Source organism: Acipenser ruthenus, chromosome 9 (assembly GCF_902713425.1).
Source record: "Acipenser ruthenus chromosome 9, fAciRut3.2 maternal haplotype, whole genome shotgun sequence".
NCBI classification, from domain to species: Eukaryota; Metazoa; Chordata; class Actinopteri; order Acipenseriformes; family Acipenseridae; genus Acipenser; species Acipenser ruthenus.
In genome coordinates this window covers 49,958,420-49,977,177 of record NC_081197.1, presented here as the reverse complement: position 1 = coordinate 49,977,177, position 18,758 = coordinate 49,958,420, and the positions used below count along the sequence as shown (strand labels likewise).

Here is an 18,758-nt window from a genome sequence, read left to right as displayed (position 1 = left end):
ACTTGGATTAGAAGACTGAGGTTAATGTGTTGGCAACTAAAGCATTACTGAAGCTTTGACACGTATGCTGTATTAACAAATTAATGTCTATAATGATCAGGTCTCTATAGGAGTAAACACGTGTGTTGTTTTTTTTTTGGTTTTTGTTTTGTTTCTTGTTAATTTATAATATCTTGTATATGAACACCAATGTCTCCTTGTTTGACTGGTTCTCATCTCCTTTGCTTTATAGCCATAATGTTCAAATAAGGAATTCCTATAGATGTACAAGCAAGTAAGGATTTCTCCCATTAAAAAATAAATAAATAAATACATAACATTTAAAAAAAAAAACATACTGAAGATGTGGCGTTAGGCAAGTTAGTCCAAGATTAGTGCTAGTTGGGATCTGTGAACTCAGCCGTGATGGTTCCATTTAATAAATGGCATTTCAACTTGCTACAGGAGTGATTGGTGCAAGATAAGTTCTACAAAGTCTCACCACACACACATCTCTTCACTGTATAAACCAGAAGGTGCTTGTTCATTTTGTGTTCTTGTCAGAAATATATTCATTGTGCAGTTGTTTCCCCAGTAAAATAAATGTGCTTAACAAAGGACTCCAAACCTTAGTGGAGTGATCGGACCGTGCGTATTTAGGATGGTGGGGATGTCAGACAGAATTGTAGATGTACCTGGAAGTATCAAAGTGAATTGATAGTGTGTCAAAATAATTGATATTTCAGTGGATGTCCCTTGTAAATAGTTGTATAATATATATACATATATACATATATATTTAAAGCTATTTCAGAATATTGATGTGATTACCAAAAGTTTTGCTCTCCTTAAGGTCATTGGCACTAAAGGCAAAGACAGAGAACCTCTTGAGCTGTGGTGTGCTGGTGATTTGGTACTGTACTTTATAAGATTTGGATAATTCCTACTGTTATAAATAATGCAGTTTCACACTCTGATGTTATTTTCACTGGTAATTTGTAAGAATATAAATATTTTTAATCCTAACAGAAACCTTTAAAAAGTGTGGGCTTCCTTGTGCAGTGTTTAAGTATTACACTTCCTGTTTCTCTTCTTTTTTTTCCCTATTTAATATAGCACTAAGTTGGGACTGAGCCATTAAACTGCAATAAACCTACAGTAGTCACAGCTGATTAAGGTCAATGTTCATTTTGTGCAAAGTTAAACCTTCCCAAGCGAGTTAAAATGACAGTTTTATACTTTATTTGGATTTGTTTAATAAACTGTCTTTGTTGTTGATACAGGCTGATTCTTTCTAATTGTATTTGAGAATCAGGAAAGACTTGTATACTGTACCAAAAAGCACATTTTCTTATTTATTGTAGTGATACCATCTTTTGCTGTGTGATGTTTTCCAACATTTAAGGCTGGATGGAGCATTGTAGTTAGATCAAATAAATACATTTTTTATACTGTGAACTCTTAAAATGCTGTCAATTAAAGGAAAAAGTTATTTAATTCAGGGAGCCACGGCAGACCCCTATTTACGCACTTTTGCTATTTGCACACGTTGCAAAAATGACAATGAAAATATGTCAACATTTCCCTCTTGGCTGACCTTCTCAGGGTGATCATCTCCTGAGATCTTCAGTGAGAGGAAGCTGCCTCGCTGTGTTTATGGTAAACGGTTATTCATCCGGATTGAAATTGTTTAAGAATAGAAATAAAAGGCTGCTACTTGGTATACACGTGTATCACAATTACAGTATGTTTCCAGATAGTACCCACAATACAAACATCTGGTTGCTCTTTGCTTGAGAGTCCGGAAAAGAGCAACCAGACTAATCGCAGGGCTTAAAGAAATTAATTATGAAGGTTGAGTGGATTATTCTGTCTGGAACAAAGGAGGATTAGAGGAGGCTTCATAGAAGTCTTTAAAATCTTAAGAGGTTGACAAAGTTAACTAACCAATACTAAGAGCTGGACCAGAGGACAGTTGGAACTTAAGTAGAGACAGAGTTCAAACAGAAAGTCCAAATAATTCTTTTGGATATGACTTGACAAAGCTTTGAGATCAACCAGCTACTTGGAACTGGACTGGCACTGATGGCCAGAATGACATCCTCTCATATGCCAATTTTATGTTCTTTATAGCAATTGGAGGCTGGCTGACCTTATGAATGCCTTTAGCACTTTTAACCATTTGGACACAAACATAACACATTCTACTGCATTCAAACAGACGTTTATTTAATAAATAATTTGCTTATATATATATATATATATATATATTAATTACAATTGAAAAAGCATCATATACTGTATTGCTTAAGAGTTTACAGATGTGTCAATAATATCATACTAAACTGCATGCTAGGAGTATTATAACTGAAACAAGTAAAAAGTTAAGGTACATTTAATTATTCAAACAGCAGTAGATCTCATTATTAGCCCTCGTAATTAAATCAACTATATATATATATATAACAAAACTCCTCAATAAAATGTGGTGGAAAGAAGTATTAGAAAGAGCCAGTTTATGATTGTTGGGGGGCATTGGTACAGTCAGTGCCACATTATTGGGACACCTTGGCTGTCCCAATTAAATGAGGCATTTGAGAAGTCACTTTTTTGTTTCTAAATGAAAAGAAAAATAATTAAATCACATCACATTATGATTAAATGTTAAATACAGAATTGTATTCCTAAACAAAATGAATTGCTGTTTGTTATTTCTACGTGAAATGAAAAAGAATGAAATCATATCTTATCACAAGGCAAGGCAACTGCGATGTTGACATGCCAACTTTCTTTGCAACAGCAGCCTGAGAAACCCCAGGAGACTCCAGCTCTTTCAAGAGTTCAGGGTGGTTTACTCAAGTCAGAGTAATCACGTACTCACTGCCCTGTGCTACACAAACCAGTCTTGCTCTGAAAAGCGATCTCCATTCATCATTTAAAAATACAACATCCCAGTTAAAGGAAGTGACATCCCAATTGAACAACATAAATAACATTGAGAAGAACCGTCTCCTAGAGTTGATCCCATTTAAGCAGATATCCTGATTATCAGAATCCCAGTTAGACGGTGCCAACTAGTAAGATCTGTCATAGTTTTTTAAACATTTCTAATTGGAAAAATAGATTTAGAATCTAGTCAATAGGCTATCTCAAATCAACTTAATTTACTAATCCTTAAGAGATTAATATTTATATGGAATAAAAATCAGTAGATGTTGTAGACAATTTTATGACAATTTAAATATGTTAGGCTTGCAGTTACAAAGGTGGCATTCAGGTGAAATAAAATATTTTACATTAAAAATTAAAATTAAGTTTAAAAAGACATACATGCATAAAGCTCAGGGTCTAAAACTCAATTCAGTTGTCCTATACTTCTGAACGGCCAGACGGTTGTATCTGATTTGGAAGACAAAATCTCAGCTGTTTATACCTAAAATCTGAAAAGTGTACAAATCTTTCTATAGAAGAAATTAAATGCATCAACACAGAAACATCCAACAAATCCTCCATACAATGTAGACTCTAACAACACTGGACTAGCAAACTAAAGTGGTTATATCAGTTTAGGTTTATATCATTGAGGTATTAACTGTCATGCAGGTCAATAAGAAGGCACTATCATGGAACAGGCTAAAGAAGATCCTAATAGGGTGCTGGACATAATAAAACATGCAATGGGCACAGATGAAATCAATGAATACATGCCAATGAACATGCTAATAGTAGCACTAGTATCACTTTTAACCAAGTACCTTCCTTATCTGTGCCAGAAGAATTATATTATTCTATAGTGACCCTGGAAGTAACGCTATTGCCAAAGACAAACATTTTTTGTTTTTTAAACCTGCTGACCGAAGACAACATACAGTAGAAAGTTCTTTCCTGAGTCAAAAAGACCATTAACAAACAAAGAAGGGGGTGAGTTTAAAAGAGGTTTGACATCATCTTCCTGCCTGGAAAGCAGGCCTGCTAGCTACTGATGGAATGGTCTAAAGAGGCGATTTGTGTTGCAGTTACAGTATTTACAAGAGTGAAAGAGTTATATAATTATTTCACATACAGAATCCCTAAAAATAGATTTGTTGTCTTAACAAAATAGATCACTGACCCTGCATTCAGGAGTTTTATATCTGTGTGCATATTCTAGAGTCTGTATGGCTTGCCAGGTGGGTTTTTTTTGTTTTGTTTTTCTTAATTGTTCTGCCTTGTGCTTCTCAGTGTGTTCTGCTGCCACCCAACGCTATCATGCATCAGGAATATAGTTGTTGGTCAGATATCTGCATTCAGAGCTTATGTTGCATGCTGTGTTTCTTTTCAGTCCTTTCTGTTAGTAGACCAATCGTAGGGTAGATAGAGAACTGTGTAGCTAGCTGCCTGTATAAGGGCATCCAGTTCCTTTTTCTTTGGAGAATTTCCCATGTGATTCAGGATCCACTGCAACAACTACAGGAATAAAGAAAAAAAGAAAATTAGAAAATCATCAAAAGACTACAGTATCTGGTCAGTGCAATATACGGATTTATTGCGCTTTACACATATACTGGAAATCATATTACTCTGTCACTTGCATTCTAAGAACCTCATGCAGTCAATACATTCTACACACCTGTAACAGCCTTCCACCCCCACCTGCCCACAATACACCTTCATCCATCTGCAGTTTCACTGTTATTAACAGATACACTTACAATTTTTTATTCAGAAAGAGGAAATGCGGCATTTTAAAAATGACATTTAAGCGATAGCAACAAGACGCATTGAGTGTACAACAAGAAAACAGTTAAGGATACTACAGCTATGGCCAAAAGTTTTTAGAACTTTAGAATTAAGACATAAGAATAATAATAATAATAAAAAAACTATATGAACATAATTTAGATATTTTATTTAACATCATGTAATCAAAGAAACTACAACATGATATCGCAAAAGTCTACCGGAAGCCATAATAGTAGTACAGTATTTCATGTTGGATTTTTGTCAGTTTTTTATGAAGTATATGGAAAACTACAAAAGCAGTATGTAATTCAATATGTTAATGTAATATTATTCAGCAGGTTTCATTCGACTTTGTGAAGCAAAATTAGTTAATTCTATATGGCGATGCAAAACTTTTGGCCACAGCTGTGGCACAGGAGCCTGTTGTCTCAAAGTACACCAGATGCACTCTCTAGTTTTAGCTATTTTTAGCTGAGTTTAAGGTGCTGTTTTTTAAGTCTAAGTCTGACTTTAACCAAATAAGTCACCCAGGTCTGCGATTTGTTTATCCAAACTACAGCGTTATCGCAGGATTACAGGGTTTTAAATTCCAATGGAAGTGAATGGCAGAATACAAAAGGACAGCTGAGAAAGAGAAGTCCAGTCTGTCTGTAAAGAGACCATGTGCTGTGGGTGTAGCCAGTCATGAATATTGCTTAATATTAGATCAGTTACTGCTTTGATTAACCAAGTACCGCTATTTAGATGCTTCAGGACTGGCTTACAATACACAGTAATGCAGATCGCACACAACATTCACACCTTCTCGTCTGTGTCCCCGAAATCGACCTTGTACCATTTGAAGATCTGACTCAGCTGCACTTCTCCCTTTGCAGAGTTTATTTGGCAGCCGTCGTCGTTTTCCAGAAAAGCCTCTGCTGCTGTCCTGAGCTGGTTGTCAATATCCTGCACTCAAAGAATTACACGCATGTTTTCACGCATGTTAATATTACAGCCAGATTTTCAAGCCAAGTTGCAAGTACAATGCTACAGAAAAGTGCTGTAGACAAGCATTAAATGCCTATTTTCAGTGAAGGGCAATTAGTGAAAATTCTTTAAATGTTTTTCAACTCAGCCGTGCAGGGCCAAAAGACCCTCGGCTGTTCTCAGATTAATTCTAATAGAAATATTAAAACAATCATAAAAGTCCTTTGACTTTTGGGGCTCCCAAGTGGCGCATCCAGTAAAAACACTCGCTAGAGTGCAGGATGCGCTCTATAGCCTGGACGTCGCGAGTTCGAGTCCAGGCTATTCCACAGCCGACCGTGGACGGGAGCTTCCAGGGGGCGGCGCTCAATTGGCCGAGCGTCGCCCGGGGGGAGGGAGGGTTAGGTCGGCCAGGGTGTCCTCGGCTCACTGCGCACCAGCGACCCCTGTAGTCTGGCCGGGCGCCTGCGGGCTTGCCTGTAAGCTGCCCAGAGCTGCGTTGTCCTCCGACGCTGTAGCTCTGAGGCGGCTGCACGGTGAGTTCGCAGAGTGTAAAGAAGCGGGCGGCTGACGGCACACGCTTCGGAGGACAGCGTGTGTTCATCTTCGCCCCTCCCGAGTCAGCGCAGGGGTGGTGGCGGTGAGATGAGCCTAAAAAATAATTGGGCATTTCAAATTGGGGAGAAAATAATCAAAACTAATTGGCAACGACTAAATTAAAAAAAAAAAAAAAAGTCCTTTGACTTTCAAAGGTAATTACTTACCTTAGCGGTATAGGTTTTAATAGGGGGGCACCCCTTTGCACCACAGTTTAAAGCAAAGTGAATAAGAGGTTCCGCATCGGGGAGAGCAATCTGTAAGGAAAGCAGAAGGGATAAAGTCACCACCATATTGGAGAGATTGTATATAACAACATTATCAGCTATGAATTGTGCATTATAATTGGCTAGATATTGCACTATACATCATATTATTCTGCTGTAGTTTTAAACATGACATGCAGTGTTGAGTTCCCAGATTGTGGGCTGTAACACAATATTTTCAAAGCCATAGTGTTTAATTTTGTAACGTTTCGATTACTGTAACATGACTACTCTGAATAGTGCTTCCACTGCTGGTTTCGAAACAAAGAATAGCTGTATCAATAACAGATGTTTCCTTTGGATCCCACCACGGCTTTAAACAGAGTTACTCATGACTGAAAAAGCAAGCAGCAAAACTCCCAAAGAGCTGACCTGAAGGCGAGGATCTCCCTTAGAGAATGGCCTCATCAACTGGGCAACACCTTTCCTGTTCCCTCGAAGAATCCCGTTTTCAATGTCTTGAAGTGTAAACACTGCTCCTCCAATCAGGTAACTTACATAGTTAAAAAACTACAACCAGAGATAAAAATTGAAAAAACAGCCAGTCATTGTTCAATGCAGTGTTGTTTGAAAATCCCTATTCGTACAAAACAAAAAACCTAATTTGGTTTATTGCATTTAAGCAGAAAATCTAAAGGTCTACATACCCTTATCTGAGTTCTTTGTACAAAATCGATCTCGGTTCAAGTTAGCACTACCTGCAGGTCACTGTGCATATTAACTGAGGTCGATCAGATGCTGTGATCCCTTGTCATTTCCCAGTCAATTCTGATTATACAGCTGTATTTGTTCACATACTCACTCTGTACCTCTGCCACATGTTCTTCGGAGAGCCCATCTTCATGTGCCCGTGGATGACCAGGGTGTTGTAGATGTTAATGAAGAAAGCCAGCTTCTCCTCCCTGCTCATAATCTCCAGTTCCACGTGCTGCAGCTGAATAGCCAGCTCGCAATACTTCTCAAACGTCTGGCTTTTGGCCATGGCCTTATAATCTACAAACTAGGACAAAACAGTTTCACGCAATTCCACAAATCAGCCTAAACGCTTTCCACCTTGTAAATGTCAAGTTAAAGTGTCCATGCCATGCACATTCACTATATTGGTCTCTCATTTGTAGTTTTTAAACAAATCCTTGTTTTATCAAACATGCATTTTCATTTAAAACATGATATACAAAATAAAAAAGTGAAGTGTAACAGACTTCCTGAAAGGCTGGACAAGCAAACTGTAGAACCAGATATCATGTGGCAGGTGGGATTTCTTATAGCATTGTGTTAGCTACAACCACTTTAATGCTCACACTATTTACCTTGCCATCAGCTGAGAGGTGATCTGCATACAGCTTAAGAATCAAGCGTCGCAAAGCTTCGGATAGTTCAGCAGCTAAACGAGAACAGGAGTGAGCTTTACTGTAGGACGTTTAGGATTTCAGAAGACAGCAATGTGTCATCTCACACTTCTGCATTTTATACTGTACCACTTTTTTTCACACAGGTTCTGAGAAATTAAATTAACAGCTTTCCATCATTTCCAACATTTTTTTGGGCCAGATATGACATCTAGTTGCCAAAGAACAAAATACCTTAGTCTTCATTAATATATTGTTATCTCTATATTATACTGCTCAACAACCAGGCCCTGCTCTCCCACAGTTTTATATGGGGTCGGCTGTTCTGGTATAACTCAGTGACTCCTGCTCTAAAAGCACTGACACTGCAGCCCTGCTCTCAAATAGTGAACCCTTTCAGTGGAACACAATGATTATTTCAGACAAACAGAGGTAAATAAATACATAACTTTAAAAAGTTGTAGTGTAATAGTGATAATGACAATTGCTGTGGCGTGCTCCTCAGTCATAATAAAGCTCCTTGTTCAAATAATCCTTGTTCAAATGTATTAACTCAGGACTTCCATTATTACCTTCTAACATGCCCCAGCAATGCCTTATCCCTTAATAATATCTCTTGCATATCTTTCAGGAACACCTGTGCCCTGTCAGGTTCCAGACCCTTTTCCTTCATCAGGCAATCCACCACCTCCTTCCCAGAGAAGGTACTTTTGTGCACTTTCAGCGCATGTGGTTTCCTATTATACCACTTTGCTTGAATGCCACAACCATGTCAGCAAAAGCATCCCTTTCACATTTAAACTCTGTTGAAGAGGATAAGTCAATGCTTTTAAGGGCATGGCAAATATGCTGTGGCCTCTTCTATTTGTGATTGTTGAGAAACTCAGATTTAGACAGCATTTATTTAATCAATGAAAGATAAACTGTACAGCAGTACAAACATAGTATAACATACAAAGCTAAATCAGCTCAAATGGCATAAAGATAAAAGGTGCTTTACAGTATTGAACACATTCCTCGAATTGAAGACCCACAGAGTACACAGACCTCAATCGATGATCTGAATTGCTTAAAGAGTAAGTTGCATCAACTTAGATTTTCCCAGGTTTCTCCTCTCTATGATATTTCCAATCAATCTGAGTGGTTACTATAACTACCCTAGTACTGTGTTTAATTCATTTTCTGATGTACTCGGTATACCCACTGTTTTGATCTCAGTTCTGAAGCAGCTCTCAAGTTGTAGTTGCCAGATTCTCTTACATCATTGACATGTAACACAGGCTTGATCAGCAAAGTATACCTTTAGGTATAACAGCCGGTGCTATCTAGTCAATCAATGTTGCTTTTCTGTTGCTGTACATATTTTCTATTGCTGTACATATGCATTATGTGTACACAATACATGGCACTGGCTTTTTCAATACAGCCACTTTGAATATCTAGCCTAGAATTTATGATCTGCTCCAGAATTAAAGTCAAAGCATTTTAACACAGTGTGTGTGAATATATCTATAGGTAGTGGACAAAAACATGGAAACACCTGGTTAAATGAGGGACACCAAGTATATTGAAAGCAAGGGCTTCCACACAGGTGTGGCTCTTGTATTAATTAAGCAAATAACATCCCAGCATGCTTAGGGTCATGTATAAAAATGATGGAGAGGCCTGGTTGCCTATAATTATGGCTGCAAGAGGAGACCTCAGTGACTTTGAAAGAGGGGTGATTGTTGGGGCGCGTTTGGCAGGAACTTCAGTGATCAAGACAGCTCAACTTGCTGATGTTTCACGAGCAACAGTGTCTAAGGTGATGTTGGCATGGAACTCCGAGGGAAAGACATCATCAGCAAAGGGCAACAGTGGGCGGAAGCGCATACTCCAGGATCGTGATATCCGTGCATTAATTCGAAGTGCAAAAGAGGCGAGCAACTGCAGATCAATTGACTGCAAATATCAACCTGGGGCATGATAGTCACCACTCTGAATAGTTGGTAAGATTAAAAAAGGGGAACACAATATGTTAGAGTTAGTCTGAAAATATATACAGACTAACACTTTGCATTGGAAAAAATACTGAATGCAGTATTTTTTATTAACTTTTTTAAAGTAATTGATCACTCATTAAAGGGTCTTTTGCCCTTCCTTAATAATAAATAAATAAATAAATAACTGTAAGAAACTTACAACGCTTATGAAGGAATTTGCTGAGATATTTCCACGAGTTTCTTACAATTTAACATCAAAGCTTTAATACAGATTTTGTTGTTGCTTCTTTTTAATGTTTTAACATTGCAGATTGTCCCCCTGATAGGTTCCATCGTGCAACAAAGTTTCAGTGAAACACAACAGTTGCTTGATTTAGATACATCAACGTGAGTCTTATGCAACAATCAGATAGTCCCATGCGACAGATAAGCCACTGTTTCAGTAATGGGATGACATGATACACAGTATACTGAGTGGGTTTCTCCATTACACTGGATTTGGGGTCACTTTCGTAGAAGGCTGTAATCCTTTCACTGGGATCTGAAGAATCATCCTATTTTATATAGAGGGTACATCTTGAATTGTCTATGGAAACCTTGATCTGAGGAAAGCAATTCTCCAAATTCAGTTCAGGTTTAATTTTATTTTCCATACTCCATACTTAAAAGAATACTCCAGGAACTTCACTCTTGAGGTTGGCTGTAAAAAACACACTCGACCCCTATCCTCATCCGTGAAATAACCACAGCACTCTATAAACATGCATGGAGTATTCTTTTTATATAACAAGTATGGTGCATGGGAAAGAAAGTCTTTTGAAACCTAAATTAAAAAACAGAATTCAGAGCTTCGTATCTCTAAGAGGTGTTGTCATTCTATTGCCTCTAATACAAACCCCCTTCTTTGTGGTCTCCATCATGCTCTTTGCTTCCTTCGACCTGCAGTGGAGGTGCATCTAATAACAAAGGCTCTTCTTTTACTATATTTATCAGCCTCTGGAGCTCCTCTGCTGGCTGTAAAGACAAATCAAGACAAAAACTCAAACAGCAACTTGGTATGGGCCTGAAATATTAAGAGATATCTTAACTAATGCAGTCTTCTTGTCGTTTAGATTCACTTTGGATTACTTTGTCCTTCTGTTATCACATCCTTGTGAAAAAATAATAGTTGTCTCTCAAAATAACGATTATGAACCTGCCCCCTGGATGTGTATCAGTAAAGGCCCACACACCAGGTGCGATGAGACAAAATTAATAGAACCTATACTTTTGATAAGTATCTTTCACACCCCAGGTAGCACGGCAGGCGATGCCAGGGCAACACTGGCGATACACAAAATAAATAGGACTGAATCCTATGTTTTGTGATTTCTTCGCTCGACAACTAGGGAATTGAGCAGAGAACAGCTTCAATGCACGTGGTCCACCAGGTTGAAGAAGTATCCAAAAATAATACTTGCCATGGAAAAATACCCAGAGCTTTATGACAAAGAGCACTGCAATTATAAAGATACACAGATGAAAGATAATATATGGGAGTCCATTTATTGCCATATATGTTGAAATACCATCAGAAAAGACACTCATAATTTCCACACCATGTTGACGAATATGATGTATCAGTCTTGATTATAGTTTTGTCAATAGCAATTTTTACAGTTTTACAGATGTGGCAATTTTCCAATATGTCGCATCTTGTCTGTGTCGCTTCAGGTGTGTATGGTCATGTCACTGCGAAAGTATCTTGTCCCCAATCGTATTGCGTGTGTATTTGCCTTAAGAAATACCAGCTGTACTTGGTATAATAGGTTTTATTTACGCGCTGCTTACGTGGTTGTCCTACTCTCTCTCTCTCTCTCATGTTTGTCTGTTCTCTTTATCTCTCCCCTCGTAAAGTACATAAGACTCGGAGGCAGTTTGTTCGGTCAAAGGCACAATTATATTCTCCTTGTTTTAGAACATTACAACTTAAACAGAGCCAACGCGTTAACACTCACAGCATTAACATTTTCCATAATGGCGTCTCTCCCCTCTCTCTTTTCGTAACTTTTTTTTTTTTTACCAACCAGAGAACATAAGAACATAAGAACATAAGAAAGTTTACAAATGAGAGGAGGACATTCAGCCCATCTTGCTTGTTTGGTTGTTAGTAGCTTATTGATCCCAGAATCTCATCAAGCAGCTTCTTGAAGGATCCCAGGGTGTCAGCTTCAACAACATTACTGAGGAGTTGGTTCCAGACCCTCACAATTCTCTGTGTAAAAAAGTGCCTCCTATTTTCTGTTCTGAATGTCCCTTTATCTAATCTCCATTTGTGACCCCTGGTCCTTGTTTCTTTTTTCAGGTCAAAAAAGTCCCCTGGGTCGACATTGTCTATACCTTTTAGGATTTTGAATGCTTGAATCAGATCACCACATAGTCTTCTTTGTTCAAGACTGAATAGATTCAATTATTTTAGCCAGTCTGCATACGACATGCCTTTTAAACCCGGGATAATTCTGGTTGCTCTCCTTTGCACTCTTTCTAGAGCAGCAATATCCTTTTTGTAACGAGGTGACCAGAACTGAACACAATATTCTAGGTGAGGTCTTACTAATGCATTGTAAAGTTTTAACATTACTTCCCTTGATTTAAATTCAACACTTCTTACAATATATCCGAGCATCTTGTTGGCCTTTTTTATAGCTTCCCCACATTGTCTAGTGACATACCCAACAATAATTAATGACAAAACCCACTAGTGGGCAGTATTTAACCAACAACAGTTATAACCAACTATTGACTAGTGGGCAATTTAACCAACACCACCAACTACTGAGCTTACATTGGTGTTTAGGCATGACTTGGAGCTCTATTGAGACCACAGGTACGCTTTAAACATAGTCACCAGAAACAGAAAACGATAGACTGGATTTTAAAAACAAGAAGAATACATTCGTTTAGATAACTCTACATTTCATACCCATGGCGATGTTCTCTTTAACGATGGCAAAGGACACAGTGATGGTGAATGCATAGTATAAGCATGTAACAGTGCCGTGGTACACTTTTATCAGGGTAAGGCTGCTGTACAATACTCACCAGTTTCTGGAAGTCGTCGTTGCCCCCGATGTGTATGTTATTAAAAAATATCTGCGGTACGCTGCTGCGGCCAGTGAGCTCTCTGATCTTCTGCCCCACAGCGCTGTGCTCATTCACATCCACCTCGCAGAACGGGAGTCCCAGGTCCTTTAGACGGGATTTAGCTCGCAGACAGTGCGTGCAGCCCACGATCGTATACACTGTCACTCTACCTGTCAGCCTCCCTGAGCTTTCCGAGTCTGTTTCCATCTGAGAGGCTGCAAAGAAGAAATCCTGACTTAAAAAAAAAAAAAAAAACATTTAGTTTCTAGCCAGTGCTTCTTTGTTTTAAAATGCTGCGTCATTCCACACGAATAGTTTATTAATTTTGCTCTGCAGACTGTATCAGCACCACTTCAAAGGCAGAAAACAAAAAGAAAAACTTGGAAGCACCAACCAAAACAGTGTCAATACAGTGTAGGACACAGCCATAATCAATTTGTTGCATTAGTTCCACGAACATAAATATTGTACTCTAATGTGTTGTGGTGAGAAAAACAATAACAGCAACCAAGCTACTGTGTGTGGTTGTTTAGAATGTTGTACATTATCACATTTTCTAGGTTACCTACATATAACCGACATATATGCATACATATAAAGGAAAAGGTCAATTGCATCTGCATTTATTCATTAGAACGTTAAGGAGTTGAGCTTGACTTGATCAAATCATACTACGCTAGTATAAAACACACATGGCTGGATTTTATTAGACCATTTTACATCTATGTCGAATCAGCCTGGATTGCATCAACTGCATGTTTCTTGAGGAGCCTCTTGATAACCACGAATAGGTGGTGGATGCACTGCCGTTCCTATAAAAACGCTCTAATAAAAAATAAAAAAGCCGGGGTATACACGCAAATGAACATGATGTACTTACTGTACAATAATTGAAAAGCAGTAGTCAACACCATAACAAATACATCGATTAGGTCTGCATCTAATCAACCTGGACTCTACACCGGTATGGATTGGCGAGATTCCAAAATATATGTACCGGTGTAGGGCCAGAAAGTGGTAGATCGTCAGTATTCAGTACATCGCATATACCATTTTATTCACGCTAAAAATAAATATCGAATCAAGCAATACACCTATTGCACTACAAGTATTATTGTGTAGTGTAGTTTTCCAAATCACAATTAATTACCATTGAGGAGAGTACTGTACCACATTTACATAATGACAATTATTCCTCAACGACTAGACAAGCAATGTGTGATCCAAATCCCATTACACTACACTACTCACACAGGACAGTCAGTCACCTTGCGCTGTCAAGCGAGAACAGTGCAAATGTACATGATAATATGCCCAATTTACTCTTGGAAAGCCAGCACACTGTAAGAAAAAACAAAATAAACAAAAAAAAAACATTATTTTGTATTATTATATTTTCTACACCTTACCATCAGTTCTGACTGTACCATAAGCTGTGGTTGCTGTGCACCGCATCGAGCTTACATTGCAGTTCCTGCATGACATTGTTATATTCGGAATTCCTCTGGGTCCTATCGTCCACCAGATTTCACAGTCAAAGCTGACGAGGTTGCATGTATTGCAGATTATACAATGAAGGATCAATTATGTATTAACAATTATGTTGTACATAAAGTGTATTATTTAAATAGATGTATGTATATATTTAAATAATCATTTATTTGTTGTCTTTAGTTATTAAACAGGCCAGGTGGAATAATTATGTAAAATGTTTTTTGTATATTTTACTAAAAATGAAGATTTTGAAGATGGCAGTTCAAAAGTTCAATAACCATTGTATCAGTATGGCTAAAAGAAGTTGGTTAAACATATATTAATGATACATGTTTTTTTTTTTTTTTTTTTAGTTTATGAGTTGTATTTACAAAAGAATAAATAATAACAATAAGCTAACACTATCTGAATTTATTGGTTTGACCTGTCCATTTTTTTTTCCAGTCCAGAAAATTATTTTACAGTTAAACACTCAAGGCCTTCTTATGCTGAACCAAAACTCTAGACTGTATTATTCTTCCTAGCATTATGTATTAGGATTATGGGATAAGAACATACTAATAAGGTAAATATATTTTTGCTGTGTTTTCTGGAAACAGATACCAAATTCGGCACTAAATTCACTGTGTGAGTACTGGTTGATTTTACTTCCAGTGACATCACAAAGCTCCCTTGGCATAAACAACATCACAATTTGCGCTCTGAATGACGTCATAATGTACGACACTGTTTTTATTTTCCCCCAAAATGTTTTACTGTCACTTTACCTTTAGCTGTAGTGGTATATTTCATTTTGTTAATTGAGCGACGAAGTGTTAACCTAAATTAAGAAGCGTTTTTAATTTTTAATTTTTTTTTTAAATGATTGAAATTTAAGTGACCAGGAATTGGTTACAACAGCGCCTCTGCGGTATTTTGTAATATCGACATCGATTTAAGCGTTTAAATTTACTGATCAGGAGCTGTCCATTCAGAGCCACGGTAGCTGTGTGTTTTTGGTACGCATATTCTTTATTCCAAGCGCTAATGTAGAAACACAAGGTAGTCTGCATTTGTTTACTTGAAAGAGTAATTCAAATAACCCGAAACCGCAATGTCGGATAAAGGAGAAGTCGATTTAACAGGAGCCAAACAAAACACGGGAGTCTGGCTGGTTAAGGTAAGACGTGCGGTTTTTTTTTTTGTTTTTTTTTTTTTTTACCTTTTTAGTAAGACGCGGTTTTTAAGTACTCTGTATGTTGAACGGATGTGCGGTACGGTACCGGTTCTCTTCACTGGTCATTACCATTCAGGAGATTCATAATAATACATTCCATATCTTTAAATTAGATTTACTTAGTTTTGGATTTTGCAAGCCTTATCGTCAATTAAAAACTACCCACCTACAGGAACCAGCATTAATATACAACTGATCGTATGTCGGTACAGTATTATTCCAGTATTGACAAATGTACATGAGAATTGGAGAGAAAACAGTGTGTCTTAATGTTTGAAGTAAAAACAATGGTCAATAGTTATCCGTATGTGACTTTACATACTACTACATCATGTTACACACTATCTACTTGATTCCTTGGCTACGTTGAGATTCAGGTACAGGGAGGAACATGTTATATGCAGACTGGTTGAAGCTAATAAAATAATTTCATAAATCTTACCTGCTGTGCGCTTCAGTTTGCCACAGCTAGGTCTGATCACAGGTTGGTAATAAAACTGTGATTTGTTAAATCAAGAACACGTCTTTGTGCATTATCCCCATGCAGACCAGCATTCCCCAGCTGAGGGAAAAAAATAAAATAAAGAACAGGTCAACTCAGGGGTAGATCTAGGCTTGTAGCTTGACTGGTTCATTAAATTCTTCAAGATACACAAAATCCCTGTGACCCCCTCCTCACCTCAACACATTTATAACATACTTTGAGGAAATTATTCTTTGAAACACATTAGTAAATTTAAGTAATGTACTAGGAGTAAAACTATAATAAGCAAAACTTGGAGCATTTACAGTAGTCTTCATCATCAACTGCTGAATAAAACAACCAAGAAAACTGTGAGCCATTCCCTCCTAAAATGACTGACGTGCAAACTGTTGCTTGATCGATCTAGGGTTGATATACTGCTGTATGTGTCTATTAAAGTAAAGCTTTCCTGCATTATACAGGTAGTTGTTTAGTATCTGCCAGCTCGGTCTATGTTACATACCGACAGGATGTACTGTGATACCGTGCTTGGGAAAGTGATTAGTTTTCTTTCGGTCCGAAAGAAAGATCATGATTGCAGCTTCCCTGTTTATTTTTTAAACCTATATTAACACTAGTGGTGCTGCTATCACAATCGTTCTTCTGAATACAATCATTATATAGATGTGGATGGAATCTTGTATGATCGCTGGGTGTTTTCCAGTGTTGTAGTACCTCGGAAAGCGCCTGCATTTCGCAGATTGCGCTATGCATACATTATGTTTGTGCACAGCGCAAAACGGATTGTGGCACGCAAAAAGAAGTTTCGAATATGGCACATTTTGCGCATTCAGGCAAAACCCTCTGCGCCTGCATAAACCTTTCAAATATCTGGGCCTATGTGTTTTTACAATATAGTCCACTGTCATTTAGGTGGCTATTCTCAGCAGTTCAAATCGAGTTAAAAAGTTTAATCATTTTTATATATTCAAAAATAGCATTCAGTATGGTAAATGGCAAACTAGGTTGGCAAAACTAAATCGAAAAAATGTATTTTTAAACATTTTTGCCAGGGAAAGTTTGTCATAAAATGCTTCTAATTAGTAAACGTGCCTTTTCAACAAGTGCTTGATCACAAAGCAGGCTCACAATAATTATATAAATTACACAACACAATTTTTTCTAATCAGCTAAAACCTTAGCGACTTTTTTTTAGTAAGTTTACGAGATGTATCTATTTAAATGTCAGGCTAATTTAATAATTAAGCAGTACGACTTATTTACTAATTGTCAAAAAAGGGAAATAATACTTTAAAGGAGCAAATAAGATTAAAATATTAGTCTGAGCCTTGCCAGAGTCTTTGCAGTGCTGTTTTTCTTAACTTTTTTTTTTTTTTTTTTTTTTGTAACCAATAGAAGATTGGCCTTTTCCACAGCAAGCCAATCAGAAGTGATAGGGGTGGGACATAAACACTCCCTAGGTCAGCTAGCTCAGAAAGAAGAGGTTGAAAGTGAAAAAAGCACCAGAGTAATATGGTTTTTAGGAACACATCACATTCGGAGTATTACATATTTAAAATAATAAATGAAAACGTCTTGAATGTCAAAAGTGTGGATTGTTGTTTTTTTTTTTCTTATTGGGTCACATGAACCGATGTGAACTAGGCTGGGACCAAATCAAAACTTTGACAAGCTGCTAATTGCACTTAACAAAACTGTATTTAATAGCATTTTTATTATGAGTAGAAGTAATAAGATACTTACAAAAAAAAGAAAACTATTAAATACAGTTTTGTTAAGTGCGATTAGCGTGTTGTCAAAGTTTTGATTCGGTCCGGGCCCTAGTCTGAATCTGCGTCTGCTACTGTATTATTATTATTATTTAAGCATTTTTTTTTTAATGCAATGAAACCAAAAATATACTTACCATAGCATGGATAAGCCTCACCCGAGTCTGTAGGTTTTAATATTTGTTAAGAATTGGTTTATTTTTTTCATAGTCTGATGACATGAGTTTATGTTTTCTTTACAGGTTCCAAAGTACCTTTCCCAGCAATGGGCCAAATCAACAGGAAGAGGAGAAGTGGGAAAGCTAAGGATCGCCAAGTAAGGCCCTGTCCACACTATGAATATTAAACCACTAGTGATTAAACCTGCTTTCAAATGGGTTAATACAGTTACTATCTACACTACAGTGTCTTTAGAACTGCAGTTGAAACCACCTCCGGAGATAGTCTCAAGGGTGGTTCTGATTAATCTGCTTTATTTAGTGACGTTTACTTGTATTGTGGACCAGTTTAAAACTATTTGAAACAGTTTTGAAAATACATTAAAAAAAAAAGCCCCAAATGTTTCTTTGGCTCAAAGAAAAAGAAACAACATGTCTTTTATGTGAGGCTGTACTGAGCCGGCACATTCCAAAGAGGAATTATAATCATGGCTTCTACAGTAGATTTTATTAAATGTAATTATCAAATATGGACAAAATAATTATTGGAGTATCACAATTGTGGTAAATAATGACTGCCAAACTACTAAGTGCATCCTGATTTAAATTATATATATTTATATGTGTGTGTGTGTATATATGTGTAGCGAGCA

At 37.3% G+C, this 18,758-nt stretch overlaps 2 protein-coding genes across 5 annotated transcripts in view; one reads left to right on the top strand and one right to left on the bottom strand.

Moving 5' to 3' along the window:
• Positions 1 to 2,359: 2,359 nt before the first annotated feature.
• Positions 2,360 to 14,516, bottom strand: zgc:152951 (uncharacterized protein LOC569013 homolog). Of its 3 annotated transcripts, none has more exons than XM_034008024.3 (9): positions 14,394 to 14,516; positions 12,943 to 13,219; positions 10,758 to 10,875; positions 7,841 to 7,914; positions 7,333 to 7,530; positions 6,903 to 7,040; positions 6,432 to 6,521; positions 5,503 to 5,646; positions 2,360 to 4,425 (listed from the first exon to the last, which is right to left on the bottom strand). In XM_034008024.3, exons 2-9 carry the CDS (start codon positions 13,189 to 13,191, stop codon positions 4,297 to 4,299), a joined length of 1,140 nt encoding a protein of 379 aa, XP_033863915.3. In that variant the 5' UTR covers positions 13,192 to 13,219; positions 14,394 to 14,516; the 3' UTR covers positions 2,360 to 4,296. The 3 variants fall into 3 exon arrangements, with proteins under 3 accessions (XP_033863915.3, XP_033863914.3, XP_058886161.1); XM_034008023.3 differs by having other exon boundaries at positions 12,943 to 13,199; positions 14,394 to 14,483; XM_059030178.1 differs by lacking the exon at positions 5,503 to 5,646 and having other exon boundaries at positions 12,943 to 13,199; positions 14,394 to 14,483.
• A 918-nt stretch (positions 14,517 to 15,434) lies between these two features.
• Positions 15,435 to 18,758, top strand: part of LOC117405332 (general transcription factor IIF subunit 2) — a 32,663-nt gene continuing 29,339 nt past the window's right edge. For both annotated transcript variants that reach the window (XM_059030176.1, XM_059030175.1), the window contains exons 1-2: positions 15,435 to 15,637; positions 18,190 to 18,263. In XM_059030176.1, coding sequence (XP_058886159.1) covers positions 15,572 to 15,637; positions 18,190 to 18,263 — 140 coding nt within the window. In that variant the 5' untranslated portion in view covers positions 15,435 to 15,571. The remainder of the gene's footprint in view (positions 15,638 to 18,189; positions 18,264 to 18,758) is intronic.